Below are 18,735 nucleotides of genomic sequence, written 5' to 3' on the forward strand. Positions count from 1 at the left end.
CAAAGAAATGTAAATGTCATAGTTCCTGAAAAAATATATTTGCGCACATAAAAAATTTTTTTTTTTACTTGAACCTTCGTAATTATCGCAAAAATGCGAGTGTTTACGTCAAGGTGTTCAAGGTCAGCTTCGCTCGCTTAGGAGCTCAATAACGAGAAACGTAGCCGGAGTTGCAGATAGAAACAACTGGTTGACTGCGATCCCCTTTTGTGTGCTGTACCATTGTACTCTTTCCACGGCTCTCTTAGGGCCATCTTGAAGTAAACTGGCGACATTCCTGAGTTTTCTCAGAAGAGGGAACTTCTTCCACAAAGAATGCGAGAGTGTCACCTGGGAACGAGACACTGACTTACAGATTTCTGCAAATGGTTCATTGGTGGCTTGGCATGCGTCCACTCTTTAGAGAGATGTGTGTGTGAGTGGTTTGGGGGCGAAGACAAGTTTGTGACTGCGTGTTCGTGCTTTTTTTTAGTTGAGTGCGTCGTCAAGGGCAGGTTTTTTTTTTGGCATGCATGCGAGCCGCAACAAGGGTCGTCAAGAACACCGGTAGATTTTGTTTATTTGCAATACTATTTTTTGGCGTTTTTTTTTTCTGAAAGAGAGGCGGAGAGGGACAATTGAATTAAGAAGTAACCAGTAACATGACACCTCTAATTACCGAAAAATGTTAACGTAAGTACGTTACCCGTAACAATTTCGAAATGGTAACGAGTACGTTACTATGTTACCGAAAAAAGTAACGCGTTGCCGGTAACGCCGTTACTTGTAACGCGTTACTGACAACACTGCCAATAAATAGCCACTAACAACACGCGTTGGTCGAGTTGGGTTGACCTTGCGCAGCCCGACTCAACCTGACGTTATTGGTTCATGTAAACAGGGCTGAGCAAGAACTCGCTTATGCAATGACAAAGTTTGCGTCCGGCCACCATGCATAGCTGCAGGACGCTCTCGGTGCTTTTGCGAGCCACACTTCCCGTCCTCTTCAGTTTTCTCTAACTCTGATTTATTTGTTTGTGGAATTATAAGCAGGGAAGGAGGTATCAAAGCAAGTAAATCTGTTATAATTTAAATATTTTCACGAGGTGGTGAAAATGCCGTGAAAACACAGACGAGCAGATTAACGCGGTACTGAAACAAGCTCTTTATTGGGCTGCCGTAGAATAGGCGTCTCCACCCACACACGGTCACCTGGCTTGTATTGTGCGTGGAGACGGCGGAGATTGCAGCGTTGGGCGTACGTTCGCTCTTGGTCTGTAATGCGTAGCCGGGCAACTCGTAGAGCTTCTGCACGCTGCAAGCAGGCGGTGACGCGTCAAGTATGTCCTCATTGGTGACGTTTGGCAGCATGGCGTCCAGCGTTGTGGTTACTTTTTGCCGTAAATGAGCCTAAAATGTGTCACATAGTACTGGTCTCAATAAGTGCGCTGTAGTAGACGAACATGACGTACAGAAGGAAGACATCCCAGGCCTTGTGTTCTGCGTCGGCATGCATGCCGAGCTCGTCTGCAATGGTTTTGTTCAAGCGCTGCATGTGGCCGTTCATCTGTGGATGAAACGCGTCATCGTCCGACGGCACCTATACTGTAGCGCAGGATGGCTTGCGTCAGCTGCACAGTGAACGCAGTTCGTGTGTGTCGCGCGGGACACAGTGAAAGAAGGAAAAGCGAAACACACGCTGTAGCCAGAATGGGTGTTCTAGGCGGTTTCTTGGCTATCGTCATTTTCCGACGTTTCCTTCAAAGGTCGCTTGAGCGAGCGAGCCTTTTGTGCTTCGAGAATGTAATCAGGCTCACGAATTGGAAGGCCACGGCTCCTCCTTGGGTCCACGAGCTCAGGCAGCAAGCAGTACATATAAAATTTTTTGAGCCGCGGCAACATCTCGTCCTCCCAAAACGATTGATTCCTGGAAATCGCTTCAGTGCTGATGCCTTTTTTGGTCCACAGCACAAACAAGCACTTTTTACGGCGAGCAATATTCAGCTGTCCTTGCACTTGGTACCAGTAATTACTTTTTGTCTTCAGCTGCAATCTCCCGCTCTTGTTTTCCTCACAGCAGACTATTTTTTTGGCGCGAACTCCTTCTAGTGGAGTAAGGTCCCTCGCTGAGTAAGGACACTTGACTTCAACAAGAACGTCCTCCCCAATGAGTCCGTCCGGGGAAGCGCCAAGAAAGGGGTTCTCCTGGTCAACAAACAGGCCGCACTCCTTCACCACGACGTTGCACTCATTTTCGATTTGCTTGAGTGCTAAGCACTCGTGGTCTTTTCCATACCGAATCGCTTCGGAAGTTATTTCCTTGTACAGGATGTCGCCAACTGTCCGCCCACATCCCGTCGTTGGTTTCATTTTACAAATAGCACCAAACAATGATGCTGTCAATCTCTTTCGCCTTTCTTGTTTCCACAGAGTGCATCCACTCTGCTTCGACGTTGCTCGCTGCAGGTCTTCGATGTTGGTTGCTGATAGCGAAAGCGATTTCAGGAAGGTGTCGGAAGTAGATTGAAAAGCACCGGGCTCCATGTCTGGTAAGCCGTAATCAGCATCGGCACCAGTATGTCGCTCCTTTTCTCTGCGCTTGCAGCGTGAAGTGGTTGGTATCTTCTTTTTCGGTAGCTTTCGCTTTGAATTCCTCCTAGAAACTATCGCCTTCACAAATGATTCTGTGCATCCTCCAAGCTGCCCTCCCGAAATCCTGCGCGCGATTTTTTCGTGGTATGTTCCTCGGCAGTTGAGCGATAAGGAGGCTGCAAAACACCTTGTCTCGTAGGATCTTTTCAAACAATAGTTTATCCTCTTTCCTCCTACAAATTTCGCCACAATGGAGTTGTAATGTTCGGCAGCATTGTTATCGACGTCCATTATTAGGCTCGCCGTGTTTGCAACCACTCTGCTCATGGCAACACAAATTTCTTCAAAGATGCCTTTTTGAACTATTTCAGGAAATATATTTTCTTCTCCCGCTTTGCTTCCGGAACAGAAGTAATCAGCGCAGTTAGCGTGGTCTCCGAACACATGATTTGGGCCGTTCTTTATGTCATGAGCAAGACGGTCTATTTTTTCAGAAAACGATGCCTCTTCAGAGCTTCTAACTTTTATTGCTGTTGCAACTCCATGCCGTAGGCGAACAGCTGCTTGGAGAATAGAGTTCTTTAATTTAGGAGGAATTTTTTCTAGCCGCTTCTTCTGAGCGATCTCTCTTATTTTTGCTGCATAGTTTCGAAGTAGGTGGTTCCTGCACTCAATTTTTTCAACCCGCTGGTTGCCATACGGTGCTGCTGCTACGATAGATCTGTAAGTGCTGGAATCGCCATCAGCAATAAGTTTTGTATATTTGATGCCATGTAGCTCAACGCTTTTCTTGAAGCCTTCCACCACAATAGCTTGCTCCATGCTTGTTGAGCTTCCCTGCCAGTTCTTGTGGCACTGATGCTGTTTCGGGGTGGCACCTTGTGGAGTCCGGCCACACATTGCGCATATCTTGTTTTTCACGCCAAGGTACAGGACCTTTCCAGTTCTGTGACCAACGATAGCAGCCTGAAAGAGTAAGACCAATATTAGTCAAGAAGCTGCCCTACTGGCTGCACTGCTAATCGCTCGAACATATAGGTATTTCAGCTTATCATGCCTGCTATTCAAGTGCTACTTTAAAACTACCTCTAGGCAGTTTGATGCCTTTCGATCACAACGGTACATAGCCCCGTGTACATGCAGCTAGGTTATGAAAGCGCGGATCTTTTCCATACCTCCCCAATTAGCCGAAAGAACAAGTGTGAAATATTTCAAGTACAAAATGCAGCGCTTTTTACCGCTATGGCAACTAAATAAATTCGTGCACTCACCACGCCTGACGGAGCGTCATATTTGTTCCTGTAGGATCTCTTTGACCACGCACCATCTGCGATGACTGCTATCGTGGGTGTACCGTCACTGTCAATGTCGCCGCATTCTCTTGCCAGCCTTGCCTCCTCTGCGCCCGCTGTTTTCATTTCCTCCCAGGCGGCTTGATTGATAATGTTGCCAACGTCGTCCTCTATTTTCGTGTAAGTGTCCGATGACATTCTTGGGATGTTCATAGACGCAAGCAGTTAGTTAAGGTTTGAGAAGCCACAGCCAATTGACATTATTCCACACACCGCTGATGTGTTTATATCGCCGCAGCCGCTGGAAGCTTGCGCATCAGATGGCGGGTCTGTGTGGATGACATCCTTCCTTCGGCACATCCTGCATACAAGAGTCAACGTGCTTCGTAGACCTTGCTTTCTTTCAGACACACAGTCCATATCCGCCAAAGTGCAGTTGAAGGGAACATGGAGGGCGGTCTTTTGCAAGCTGGTCAACAGGTACTGAAGGCTAACAATTCGCCGCCCTTGAATTCCAGCATTTGCACTGCCGCTCTTTACGGTGGTGATCGCGGGACCTCCATTAGCAATATCTTCGTCGCACGACTCTCTTGTGCTCATCACTGAAGATGACAGGGCACTTCCTGACACCTCGGATTCTTTGATGGGGGCTTCAACGTCTGCCGGCCTTGGGTTGTGCTCGTTGACTTCTGGGGACGCAGAATCTTCAGCAGGGTGGGCAAGGTCGCCACCATAGAGGGGATAGTGTGTTTTGCACGTAGGAGGTTCGTTATCACGAGCTTGCCTCTTTCTGGTGTTCGCAATCAGTGCACCTGCACGTTTACGCTTCCCGTACCTGAAATTCTTTGCTGGCATTTTCTGCTGACTTGTTGCCTGCTGGTATTCAAGCACCTTGAGACAAATCAGGGAACAAAGTACGGCGCACAAAAGTGCCACAAGATGATGGCTACCGTCAGAACAAGCCAAACTCAAGCCTTGTTGGTGCTGAGAAGCGGAAGATGGGTGTCCGGCCCTGGGAACGCTCGTACGAGACTAGGCAAAGTAAGCTGCACGCTGTCACTACAATCGAGGACATCCTTCTGCAGCTAGAAGGCTACGCGGGAAAGGGAAGAAGACCAGCCATGAGCCTTGTGCTTGTAACCAGCCGGAGGGACGACGCTTACAGCAGCATGGTCAGTGCAAGAATGAACCACTGTTTATTGAAGGCACAGCTTTTATAGGCACGAGCAAGAGCGCTGTACCGGAGGGACGACGCTTGCCGGCGTTCTGGGCCAGCCGAGTGGGACGCGCGCCGGCGTTCTGGGCGAGCCGAGCGGGACGCGTGCCGGCGTTCTGGGCAAGCCGAGCGGGACGCGCGCCGGCGTTCTGGGCAAGCCGAGCGGGACGCGCGCCGGCGTTCTGGGCGAGCCGAGCGGGACGCTGTAACCTACTGCGCATTACTGTTGCGCATCGGCGCGATGCAATCACTGATGCGCGGCACTGATACGAACACGACACGTGTCCGTTACAGTGCTAGGAGCTCCTTTCTTTCCTTTTATTTAGAGACTGACTACATAGGTGTTCAACACAATGGAACCTTTTCCGGGTAATGTCCTGCGGATGCACCAAGCCATTTTAACCGACCACACCTGTCTGCTCAGGCGAAACCAGTCACCCCACCTTACCATTGTAAAAGAATTTTCGCAGAAAAGACTGAAGGAAGCTTAGGCGACCCAAACCAGAAACGCTAAATTGGTGGGTTACTGGGAAATGGTCCATTGTATGACCCCCACATCCTTCTGTGCTCAATGGCTTGAGAGGGGGGTCAACTTTTTTGTGCTTCGGTCTCTGGAACCTTGGCCGCATACCTACAGATAGTTCTGGGCTCTACTTTGTGTACGCGGAAGAACGAATACTTTTTTTCGTGTCGCGGTGTAGTTTACACACCTGGAGGGGGAATAGAACTTCCCTCCTTTTTGGGGTACTCAGGTGCTGCCATCTATCGACAGAAAAAGTTCAAATCTGAGTTGCCTTGTAGCTGGTGAGCCCTCTTAAGCGCCATTAATTAGCAGTCAATTAGTACTGAGTGATTAATCAGTAATTAGTCAATGATTAGCAATTTGTCATTACTTCGTCATCAATTATGTGTGATGTCATTCAGTGGAGACGTACCAGTGTCACATAGGCAAAGTGGTGCGGAAAACGCTTTCACCTCTATGCACTTTAGACAGTCAAAAGTGCCCCCTGAATTTTTGTTCTCCTCACGCGTACTCTCAGTGCCCAATAGCACAGTTGAAGGGGAGGGAAAACTTTATTTACACTAATGGTTTTTCCTGCGGTTTGGGGGCATCTTCAGAGACGTCTTGGTTCTACCCCCAGGAGCCTTCTCTGTCGAAGTCGTCCGCCTCTAATCAGTGGTCGGTTGCCCTCAGTCCAGGGCTCCGCTGGCCACTGCCGCCCGTTGAGCTCGCTGTACCAGACCTTGTTGGTCTTCGCAGCGGTCGCTGGACAGCAGAGTCTCCCACTGCTCCGCACTCGGGTTTTGTATTTTGGGGACCACGTCTATGTTTTGGCAGGCCCATGTGATGTGGTATAGTGTAGGTTTTTCGTCGCACCAGGGACATTTGTTCGTGTATATCGTAGGGTGCATTTTGTTTAGTATATGTAGGTTTGGGAAAGAGCCTGTTTGTAATTGTCTCCAAGTGACAGCTTCCTCTCTGCTGGGAGATTTGTGCGGTGGGGGATATCGCATTCTTCTGCCTCTATAGTTTTGTAGTATGGCCGAGTATTCCCTGGGTGCTGGCGCGAGTTCCGCGGTCTCGTCGGAAGCTCGGAAAGTTATGTATCCTCGAGCTATCCTGTCGGCCTGTCGGTTCCCTTTCACCCCCGTGTGCCCCGGTACCCACACAATTTTGTGTCGGATGTTGTCGTTTTGTTCTTCCCGGTTTTTAATTCTGTCACTCGCTGCGAGGAGTATACGGAGCGCGTGACGACCTATCCTGCCATTCATGTAATTTCGGCAGGCTGTTTGAGAGTCCGTAAGTATTGTTAGTGACCGCCCGGTTCTATAGCCCTCCGCCACCGCTAGAGCAATGGCTACTTCCTCGTACTCAGCAGCTGTGCAGCCTCGGAGAGACGCGCTGGTCATTTCGCGTAAAGACGAATCGACCACCGCCACTACAGCGATTTTGGTATCTCCTCCTCTCCAAGACGCGTCTGTATACACGGTCGTGGCTTGAGGAGCGTATGTTTTCTCGATGAATTCGGCCCTCGCTTCTCTTCTGCCTCGATGGAGGTTGGGATCCATGTTTTTTGGAATTGGCGCTACCTTGAGGGTCTTGCGAAGCTCGTCGGGGATCGTTGCCGTCCTCGACATTTCTCGCATCTGCTCGCGGTATCCGAGCCTCTGCAGGAGTGATCTTCCTGTCGTTGTTTGCAACAGCCTGAGTTTTTGCGACTCAAGCTGCACCTCTCGTAGCTCCTCAAAGGTGTTGTGTAATCCCAGGGCCATGAGTTTTTCTGTAGACGTGTTGCGTGGTAGTCGGAGCGCTGTCTTATACGCTTTGCGTAGCAGGGCATCCGCTTGTTGTATTTCATTTTTGTTGAGGCACTGGTAGGGTAGGCTGTACGTGATTCGACTAACTACTAGGCTTCTGACTAGTTTTAGTGTGTCTTCTTCACGCATGCCATGTCGCCTGTTGGTGATGCGGGTGATCATGCGTGCGACTTGTTGCGTTGTTGCTTTCAGTAGGGTAAAAGTGTGTGTACAGCGCTGGTTGGATGGAACCCACATGCCCAAAATTGTTATTGTTGTCTTTTCGGGTATGGGCGTCCCTTTAGGTAGACGTTGAGTTTTAGGTCCTCGTTGGTTGGGACGGTCCGGTTTTGCTTGCCTCTCCAGACTCTCAGCAGTTCCGGTTTCTCGGTCGAGCATGCGAGTCCTCTTTCTGCGAGGTATTGCTCTACACAAGAGGCCGCTTGCTGTAGCCTTTCTTCCTTCTCTCCGAGACATCCCGTGTTTGTCCAGACTGTTATATCGTCAGCATACATTGCATGCCTGATGCCTTCGATGTTCTCTAGTTTTCGAGCTAGGCCAATCATAGCTCAGCGACTCACTTAGGGGAACTCTAGGCACGGCCAGAACCTGGAATCTCTTAAGTGCACTAATCGATCCGACCAAAATAAAATCAGAAAACAATAAAGCCATCCACCGGTTCATCCACTCCTTCAAGGGATCAGACATCGCCCTACTGGAGAAGGCACGAGAAAAATGTTTCGGCGATCACAACCCCCCGCGATACCAAGGAACGTATCGAGGAGCCGAAAACGAGAAACTCGACCGCCCCATAACTGTGGAAGAGGTTTACGCGGCCATAAGAAACACCACCAAAACACGGCAGCCGGAGCGGACAGAATCGACAACGCCCTAATCCGCAACCTGAGCGACGACCTCATACAAGAGCTCGTCACCTTTCTTAACAAAAATTGGGAGGCGGAGACGGTTCCCGAAGATTGGAAACACGCCGAAGTAATAATGATACCTAAACCTGGTAAAAAGCTACAAATTGAAAACCTCAGGCCTATATCACTCACGTCGTGCCTTGGCAAGCTTTACGAACGGGTTGTAACTTTCAGACTGCAAAATTACATGGAAGACAACGACTGTGTACCACATACCATGTTCGGCTTCAAAGCGAAGCTCTCGACGCAGGACGTTCTCCTCCAAATACAAGAAGATGTCCTGCGAAACGTACCTCGGACGGGAGAAAATGTCATAATGGCCCTGGACATCAAGGGGGCATTCGATAACGTTAGCCACGAAGCGATCCTTACGGGCCTAGACAACCTGGATTGCGGACGCAGAATCCACGGCTTCGTCAAAGCCTTCCTGTCCGATAGAACTGCCACCATCGGCATAGGAGACCTTCGATCGGAAAAAATTCGCACTCCAAAACAAAGGAACACCCCAAGGGTCAGTTATCTCACCCCTACTCTTCAACATAGCACAGTTGAAAGCCATTTATTTGTAAGCAAGGCGCATGGTGATGGGAGGGGGCAACGAGGAGCAGACAGAGCCTGCAGTTTTAACGGTCATCAGTCACTTCACGCTACTCTTATCGAGCCACTAAGGGACCATATTTTGAAAAACGCCATTCAGACCTAACAGCCTGCTGATAGAAGGGCGCGGTAGCTAAGACGGTAGAGTCTTATCTCGGAACACCCGATGGCGAAGTCAGGGCAGTTCCACAGAAAGTTGGATACACCGCCGCGCGTTAGCGTCGCGCATTGAAGTCACGCAATCATTACATCTGTGTAGCGACGCCAGCGAGCTAGAATACGGGGGGTATAAGCTGCGTGGGCAGGATTTTATTCAAAAAGACTACCTGAAGTCGGCTGAAAAGGGCATTGAACGTAAAAAGTGACACGGGCGCGGCCGCCTGCATTCGATGCACTGACTGAATCAGTGAAGACAGATCCGTGTGTAGTAGCAGAACGGTGGAATTGTTGACCTAGACCTATCACGACACCTATACCGCTTAATCGAATAAATTTTCCTCACCATACTATACACATGGCGAGTTTCATACCCACTGAAGTCTGCAAACTGTAATACATAGATATAATAGGCCGCGGATGGAGAGGACGCTTTAAGAAATTCCGAATTTTTAAGGGCACACAAAAACATAAGAATTTGAGCCACAGAAGAAGGGCTTTGTAAAAAGACCCGAAACTCTCGCTTTCACACAAGGTGAGGAATTGATGGATAGAATGATCGCTCCTTCACCTACATTAGGTACAATGTCTGTAGTGGCAGCTGTACTAAGAAATTATTTGAAAAACTGTCACGCTTGTTTGTAAAGCTTACCAGAGGAGGTGGATAGGTGATGGCTTTGGTAATGTAGGTTTGTGAAGAGCGTTGGTACACCACCTCTATTCAAGGCAGCGGTGTGGCGCCCTGAATTTCTTTAGTATATGACACCTCAAATTTGCCCAAGAAGACCGCTTGGGTCGCGATAAAAACTGGTGTTTATTGCAAAGACGACGACCACTGAGCGTTCAGTTAGTGGCGTTGCTGCTCCTCCTGCCTACCTCGCGGCGCACTGGCGCATTTTTGCCTTCTCGGCCACCACATCATCCAACATAGCTTTCCGGCATAGAAGCCCTATTCCACGAAAAAAATATTTAAGTAGTCTCGAAGACTACACTAACTCTAGTTGATTTCAATCCTGCCTTTACGTAATGGTGTCTTTCGACCTAACGGAGGACGCAACCACTGGTAGAGACCTCTCTGTGCTGCAGTGCGCTGGCTCAACAGGTCAGGTTTTCCAAGCCATGGCGCAGCAGTCGCCATGAAAGCTGCCAGTGCATCATCCATGGTAGCATGTTACTTCTACAGACGTTGAATGCTACAGGGAAATCAGAAACTAAGGAGAACGGCAGAACAGTTTCTAGTTTGAGTATGTGACAATGTACGGCGCGTTACAACAAAAAAATACCGGGGTTTAAAAGGTTGTTAAACACCCTTTGATTTCCTGTGACCGCCAAAATTAGTCTGTACGAGCTCGAGATGGATTTTGGGGGTCAGAAGTTACGCGCTGCTCGCTACTACTGGCCGAGAGATGGCGTTAGTTCTTGGTAGTCAGAAAAGATGTCCATGAAAGCGGCCATGAATGTGGATACATGGCGGTTTTGCATAGAATACCGCCGCCTTAATTTGGCCACTAAAAATGATGCGTATCCTCTGCCGTGTATCGACGATGCTCCCGACTACAATTTGTATTTGACTACAATTTGTACCATTTGTAATGTGTACGACTACACATTGAACTTTTGTTGATTTACGTTCGAAATGCAAGGAAATTCCGATGGACCCGGCCCACAAGGAAAATCAGCATCTATTTTGCCGAAAGGTCCATTAGAATTTAACGTGATGGCCTTGGGTATCTTGAATGCAACGGCAACGTTCGAAAGATCTATGAATACCATACTTCGTAGCTTCAAGTAGGAAATCTGTATGTGCTACTTAGACGACGTTGTTCTTTTTAGCCGGTCCTTTACTGAACATAACCGATGGGTTACGGTTCTTTTAGACTGCCGGTACAAAGCTGAACTTCTCCTAAATTCCATGAAATGCCGCTTTGGATAAAGTCAAGCTCTGATACTCGGTCATCTCGTCGACCGTGAAGGCGTTCAGCCCGATCCAAAACAGACTACGGCAATTGCACTATTCCAACGACCCCCAACTCAAAAGGAACTGCGAAGTTTTTTCGGATTGTACTCATACTTGCACCGTGTCTTGCCAAGACCTCCTGCGCTCATCTTCTAACGTCCCTTCTCCAAAAAGACGTCCCGTTCCAATGGACTTCAGACTCTGACTCTCATTTGCATCAGGTCATGTTCCTGCTTACTTCATACCCCATTCTCTGGCACTTGAACCCGTCCGAGCCGACGGAAGTCCATAATGACGCGACTGGTATTGGCGTAGGTGCTGTGATTTTCTAACGTTCTGCACACGGAGAGCCTGTAATTAGTTACGGTGGCCGCTCGCTTAGTAAGCGTGAACGCAATTATACTGTTAAGTAGCAAGAATTTCCTGCAATGGTCTTCGCTGCGCAACGGCTTCGGTGTTATCTCCATGGACGCCATTTCACTTCACGTTTTTCACCGACCATCACTCCCTCTGCTGGCTCGTCAGCCTGCGTAGCCCCTATAGTCGTCTTTCAGGCTGAGCTCTTCGCCGACTGAGTCGTAAAGAATGGCCGCAAACACGCGGACGCAGACTGTTCTTCGCGCCTTCCGCTTGATACTACTGACCGCGACTATGAAAGCACTGATCAATGTATCTCCACATTAGTGCCAGAGTTTACGCATCTTTCAGCTATCCGCATGGCTCGATAGAGCCAAAAGCCTCAGGCAACCAATTTTTGCTCCAGCGCAAGATTCTCTTGCACCCACCCTTTTTTGTGGGCGGTGGTCTCTGGCCAACTCGAAGACCGGCACGTATTTCCTACTCGTAGTTCCCCATAGTCATTGTTCGTGCGTTCTGCGTTCTGCCATGTACGACGGCCCCACCTCTGGCCGTCCGGTCTCTGCCCGATAGCTCCGTTGCGCCCGTGACCGCTTTTAGTGACTGAAGATGCGTCACACGTTTGAAAGGTATGTCGCCAGCTGTGCGGTGTGTCAGCTACACAAACGCTCCACGTCCACGCCGCAGGGCCGGCTCTATCCAGAGAATATCATCGTTCCCCCCCTCCCCCGCAACATGCACCCAGAACATCACCGGGAAAGACGGGAGAAGAGGGCGGAGGCGCTGGTTAAAAGGGCCGGAAATTTCAGGGCAAATGAGGTTGCCTACGTGGACGCAGAGAGTGGCAGGTCGGGGGCGGCGGTCGTCTCAGTAGTCGACGGCCGAGGTGCACCAGTCACTGCCGCCTCCATTAGGAGTAGAAACATAGATACGGCCGAGGAGGTCGCAATAGCGCTTGCTTGCGCCGGAACCAAGGCTAGTTTGATTCTTAGTGATACCAAAACAGCAATCTGCAACATCGGAAAGGGCAGGGTCTCGCCAGAAACGGCTCGAATTCTGTCCGCAGCCAAAATTGATCGCAAGATCACCTTAATTTGGGTCCCAGCACACACATCCGTCCCCGGTAACGAGGAGGCCCACATGTTAGCCCGAGATCTCTACTTCCGGGTAACTGTAGAGCCGCCCGACCCCCAGGGGATGGACGAACGTTTGCAAACGTACGCGGAAATCGCTGTGCACTACAGGTTAGGCAGGCGTCTAATGCCACCACGAGATCCAAACTTAACCAATACAGAGGCCATCGCCTGGCGACGATTACAGGCCGGAAATTTCGTTAACCCTGTCTGGTTATTTCAAACCACATTAGACGATAAAAAAGGTGACAAATGTAAGACCTGCGGAGCGAGGGGGACCCTCGATCATATAATTTGGCAATGCCCTGGATCCCCGGGTGCTGAGGACAATATTAAGAGTAGAGAAACCTGGGAGGCCCTTCTGCGAAGCGAGGTCCCCGCCGACCAGAAACGAGCTGTCCGCCTGGCGGCTGAAGCCGCGAAGAGACAATGTATCTTCGCCAGTCTTTAGTCGCGGAGGTCCCGTCCCCCGTTCCCTAGGCCTGAGTGCCAGGGACGGGGAGTAGGGGGCCTCCTACATCGGTGGAAATAAAAGTTGTTATCAATCAATCAATCCATCCAGTAACTTTCACATGTGGCACTTTTTGTGGCGGAAAGAACACCTCTTGGCGTACCTCTTGAAAACACGGACATTCAGGCCTGCCACCGTGTTCGCACAGCCAATAATGACACTGCGCCGAACATTGTCATCCAGTTCACCCGCAGGGACAAGCGCGACTCGTTCCTCGAGAAGGCAAGAAAGCAGAGACTAACAACAGAGGACGTGCAGATGGAACCTGTGGTTCCAATCTTTGTGAACGAACACCTTTGCCCGTCAATGAAACGGTTGTTCGGTGCGACCAAATCTAAGACAAAAGAACTCAAATATAAGTATACATGGATTAAGAACGGGAAAATCTTCGTCCGGAAGTTAGATGGTGCACCAGTAATCCCTATCAACCATGTTGATGACTTGTCCAAAATTGTCTGAGTACACATGCGCTTAAACTTGCTTGCTTTTTTTCCACACCATGGGACTTCATCCTTCTGAGATTAAATCCGTGGTAGAAAAGAAAACTTCTGCCATATCACTTTTTCATCAAAACGTCCGTTCAGCCGCAAATAAAGAAGACGAACTAGCACTTTTGGTGGAGAGCTTTGGTATATCGCTCACAGCAATCATGCTGACCGAAACCTGGTACACCGAAGAATCACGCGTGTTTAGCTTGCCTGGCTATCACTGCTTTTCGCGCTATCGTAAGAGCAAACGTGGCGGTGGCATCAGCCTTTTGATAAGAAATGATCTTGGTGTTGAAATTTTGGAAGATTTTTGCCAGATGAATTCTGATTATGAGGCGCTGACCCTGAGCAACCAAAAAAGCATTTTTGTGGTCATGTACCGACCACCTTCTGGTGATTTTACTAAGTTTCTGGCTTTCTTTAGCAGAATTCTAGAACACACTTTAGTTAACAGTCTGGACCTTTATCTGGGAGGAGACCTGAATGTTAACATGCTTACACCTACGCACTGCCAGAAAGAATTTCAGCTTTTAATACAGTCATATGGTTTCACAAATGTTATAACTGAACCCACGCGTGTCACTCAAGATAGCAGTTCTTTGCTGGATGTGTTCATCACAAACATTAATACTGAGACAATAACCGCGGATACAGTATACACTGGTATCAGCGACCATTCAGGAATATTTATGCTAGCTGACAAGGCTCGTCAAATAAAAAGAAAAAAATGTAAAGAAAACAATCTTGTTCAGATCATCACTCCCACCAATCTTGAATCTTTCCGTTTTGCGATTAGTCAAGAAAACTGGAACACCGTTTACAAAGCAACAAGTAGCGATGTTGCATACTCTAATTTCATAGCTGTGTTCAGATTCATATATGATGCCCACTTTCCTTTGTGTCGTGTAAAAACACCATCGAAAGCGCGCAAGCCGTGGCTAACGCATGAATTGTTGAGCATGATTAAACGCAAGAATGCATTATATGCTCGATTCATAAAGAACAAAAGTGGCGATGATTTTTCTGTTTTTAAGGCATATAGAAATAGCCTAAACTCAAAGTTAAAGGCAGCGAAGAATTTTTATTTTCTTAACATTTTCTGGAACGAGACTACTCTGCGGTCAGATGTAGTCTGGCGAAAACTGAAACCCCTGCTCTCAGGTGATGGCTCAGAGGCTTTTCCTGATAATTTCCAGCACCATGGAGTGTGCATTTCTGGCAAGGAACTAGCCGACGCTTTCAATACTCTTTTCATTCAACAATCTAATCAGATTAAGGTTTGTAGTAATAATAGTATGGACAACTTTGACCGGTATCTGCCGGAAATGTACAGCAGTCAGTCACTATTTCTTGCACCCACAAACTGCTCAGAAGTTTATTCTTCCATGAATGCTATAAAAAACAGTAAAGCTCAAGACTCAAATGGCATGCAGGTGATCCCGGTAAAGTACGTCCTTGACCTAATCTGTCCAGTTATCACTCATATTTATAACCTAATTTTATCTACAGGCATATTTCCTGAAGAAATGCAGGTCGCTCGTGTAATACCCATATTTAAATATGGGGATAAAGGTACACTAAGCAATTACCGTCCAATTTCCATATTACCTATTTTCTCAAAGGGAATCGAAAAAATATTACACATAAGAATTTCTTCATTTTTTTCGCAACACAGTTTGTATTCTGACTTTCAGCATGGTTTCAGACGGCACCGATCAACAGAGACGGCCCTTGTAGCACAAAAAGAGATCATTTTAGAAGCTTTTAGCAAAAGAGAGATTATAGCAGGCATTTATATCGACTTTACGAAAGCGTTTGATCTTGTAAATCATTTCTTCCTTCTTTCCAAGCTACATAGATACGGAGTCCGCGGCATTGCTCACACACTGCTTAAGTCGTACCTTGGAAATAGAACTCAGTACGTTGACATAAATGGCAGTAAATCTTCCGTGCTGGCTGTATCAACTGGAGTCCCGCAAGGAAGCATACTTGGGCCACTGTTATTCATTATCTATGTCAATGACATTGTTCGATGCACAGACAGCGCTCAGTTTGTCTCGTACGCAGATGATACGACGCTTTTTGTTAAGGGCAAAACAGAAGCAGACATTGAATTGCTGTCGAATAAAGCGCTTGGCGATTTACACCAATGGGTTAACGCAAACTGTTTAAGGATAAACCCGTCTAAAACACAAGCAATTTTATATTCACCAAAAGGAAAACATCAGCTGACTTCATTGAATCTACGTCTAGGTACAGATCGCATCCAAATAGTCGATACAGTGAAAATACTTGGTGTTCATTTCTCAAAGCATTTAACTTGGAACAAACACGTTGAGTACCTTCAATCGAAAATATCCAGTGCTGTTGGTGTTATTGCGAGACTGAGAGAAATTTTGCCTACCAAGGTTAAAATTATTCTCTATAATTCCCTAGTATTATCTCTTCTTCAGTACTGTATTATTGTCTGGGGCACGACTGGTATGACTGACTTAAAAAAAACTGCACTTACTTCAAAAAAAAGCAGTTCGGTATATCGCTAATGTGTCTTTTTTGCACCACTCGGCCCCCCTTTTTGAGAAATATAATGTTCTCCCAGTGTTTTGCCTATTTAACTATAGGTTAATGCTAATATATAAATCTTTTGTGAAAGAAAAAAGTAATTTTTTAATATCTTTAGCCCAACTACAAGAAAACGCCAGACCTCGCCTTACGAGGCACAAGGAAAAATGGCTTGTACCTACACCTCGCACCTCATACCATACGCAATCTTTGAAATATATTACTCCCACATTACTCAATAGTTTAGAGTCGTCGAATTTCGATCCAGCATACGAACCTAAACATACCATTAGTCTGTTCTGTCGGCAGAAATTATTATAGTTGTCTTAGATCTTGTAATGTGAGACGTTTTCTGCGCTGTAATTATTGTACCCATGTCCCTTCTAGAAATTTACTGTCGCTTCAATTCGTTACATACTGTGTCCAGAATGTCCAACACATTGTACTTCATCTATTTTTTTCTTTGTTTTCTTTTTTTTCTGTGTTTGAAGCGTTACAAACTGTTGTTTGCCTTGCTATGTTGAATTTGTATTTATTTGTTGCGCTTGAACTATATTGCCTCTGTAATATGTATCTGTATTTATTTTTCCTTTGTTATGGTGATGTTGTTTCCGACACGCTGCAGTGCCACCATGTAGGGGGCCGGGGCCCCTGTCAAGCTGTTTTTACAGCTTTTAGTCCCGGCTCCTACCTTTTCGAAAGGAAAGGAAATAAAGAGAGAAAGAGAGAAAAACGCTAGGTGTGAGCGCCTTCGTGGAGTCCTGGTGAGCCTCAACTGCGCATGCGCGAGGAGTGTGCGTGAGACAGTTACTGGGTAATTTCCTTTCCTCAAATACAACTTTCATTTTCTTCATTACGGCCCCTCTTCTCTTTCACTCCCACTTCCTCCCTTTTCTACAAATGGAAGACGGGTGTCCAACGAGATATGTGAGACAGTTACTGCGTAATTTTTCTTTCCTCAAACACATTTTTAAGTTTCTTCATTACGGCCCTTCTTTCTCTTTCTTCTTTCGCTCCGACTTGCTCCCTTCCTGTACGGTACGGTTCAGGTGTCCACTGAGATGACAGAGAATTACTGCGCCATTTCCTTCCCTCAAAAAGCGTTGCGTTCAAAGGGCAAGCCATCGCGCCGAACGGGTGGTGGCGTTCCGTAGACTCCCTGGCAGCGCTACAACAAGCTGTCGCGTTCCACTCCTAAAGGTGAAGATTAAGCGTCATAAATTACCAGTTAATTAGTATGCAGGCATTAATAAGTAATTAGTCACTAATTAGTGATTCGTAATTGCTTCGTGATTAATAATTATGTGTGACGTCATCCATTGGTGATGCCATCAGTGTCACAGAGGCAGTGAAACGCTTTCGCCTCCATGCTCTATAGACAGCCAAAGTGCCCCCTGAGACGCCGCCGCCGCTGCGATTGCCGCGCCGATGCTTCCGCAGTTCTACTCGGGATGGCCATTGGAAAAACAAACACCCAATATTTCTGGAGAGAGTCGACATTGATCTGATAGGTCCTCTTCTGAAGTCGCCCAAAGGCAATCAATAGATAATGGTTTGTGCTATCTCGCTCACTACTGCGAAATGGCCGCTCTTTTCTTCGGCTAACCGCGCACGTCATGTCGCTGTTCTTGCTCTCCTCTGTCGGACTTCGACATTACCTACCGCGAGTTATAATCAGCGACCGCGGTCGACATTTTACGGCAGACGTGGTAAAAGAACTGCTTCGTTGATGTGCGGCGCATTTTCGGCACTGCACGCCATATCACCTTCATAAAAACGGTCTGACGGAGCGCACGAACCACATACTTGCCAACATGCTCTCCATGTACACCGTATCTGACCACAAGAACTGAGACACCATTCTGCCATTTTTTACGTTCTCCCCCAACACTGAGACATAGGAGTCGACCGGCTATAGCCAAGTCTTTCTTCTAGGCGCCTACGTATTCTCTAGACACGATCTTTCCCTTTTCGTGGATGATGAACGGTGCATCGAACAAACCCTCTGTTTAGCCGAGTAGGCTCGCCACATCGTACGAATGCGGACTCTTGCGTCGCAAGAACGCTCATAAGGTGCTATTAGAGCCGCCATCGCCATAATATCTACGCTTCTTGTGACTTAGTGTGGATTTTGGGGCCAGTGCGGAAGGTGTTGGATCATTGCGCCGGGTCCTACGTTGTCATCGACCGCGTCAACGATCTGATCTACCGGATAGCACGCCTTATCGCCAGTGGTCTTCGGTCAACCACGACCAAAGTCACTTATGCGGCCCGTATAAAGCCATACCACGCCCGAGAGGACGACAGACTACCTCGCCTGGGCGGTCTTCGGCAGTTTGGCGGGAAATGTACCAGCCCTGAGGATGTAGCTAGGCTGGCAGCTGGAGAGAAGAAAAACGACGTGCGGGCCCTGCCGTCTCAGCATGAGTCGCGTTGTTCAGCCGAGCTCCGTTCAGCTCAGTCAATTCGTCAATCCACCAAGAAACTGCCGGGTTGCAACAATATACATGTCCATCAAAAGAGTGGAAATTTGGGCTGGTTGGTGCATGATCTGAGGCTAAAAAAAGCGCAAACGGGGACGAAGCAGAGAGAGGGACAGCGCCGGGTCCTTCTCTCTGCTTCGTCCCCGTTTGCGCTGTTTTTTAGCCTCAGTACATGTCCATGTTTAACT

The 18,735-nt window shown here is 47.8% G+C and overlaps 2 protein-coding genes across 2 annotated transcripts in view; one reads left to right on the forward strand and one right to left on the reverse strand.

Annotated features, from left to right (window-relative positions):
• Positions 1-1,320: 1,320 nt before the first annotated feature.
• LOC149337328 (uncharacterized) lies at positions 1,321-4,373 on the reverse strand. Its single transcript, XM_089553417.1, has 2 exons — positions 3,843-4,373; positions 1,321-3,537 (listed from the first exon to the last, which is right to left on the reverse strand). The coding sequence occupies exons 1-2, from the start codon at positions 4,074-4,076 to the stop codon at positions 1,699-1,701; spliced, it is 2,073 nt and encodes a 690-aa protein (XP_089409543.1). The 5' UTR covers positions 4,077-4,373; the 3' UTR covers positions 1,321-1,698.
• Positions 4,374-11,979: 7,606 nt separating this feature from the next.
• The window catches only part of LOC149337329 (uncharacterized), a 73,074-nt gene continuing 66,318 nt past the window's right edge, over positions 11,980-18,735 (forward strand). The window contains exons 1-2 of the mRNA XM_089554391.1: positions 11,980-11,999; positions 13,101-13,236. Of these exons, the coding sequence (XP_089410517.1) occupies positions 11,980-11,999; positions 13,101-13,236 (156 nt within the window). The remainder of the gene's footprint in view (positions 12,000-13,100; positions 13,237-18,735) is intronic.

This window comes from Amblyomma mixtum, chromosome 7, assembly GCF_055824585.1.
Source record: "Amblyomma mixtum isolate Tamu chromosome 7, ASM5582458v1, whole genome shotgun sequence".
NCBI classification, from domain to species: domain Eukaryota; kingdom Metazoa; phylum Arthropoda; class Arachnida; order Ixodida; family Ixodidae; genus Amblyomma; species Amblyomma mixtum.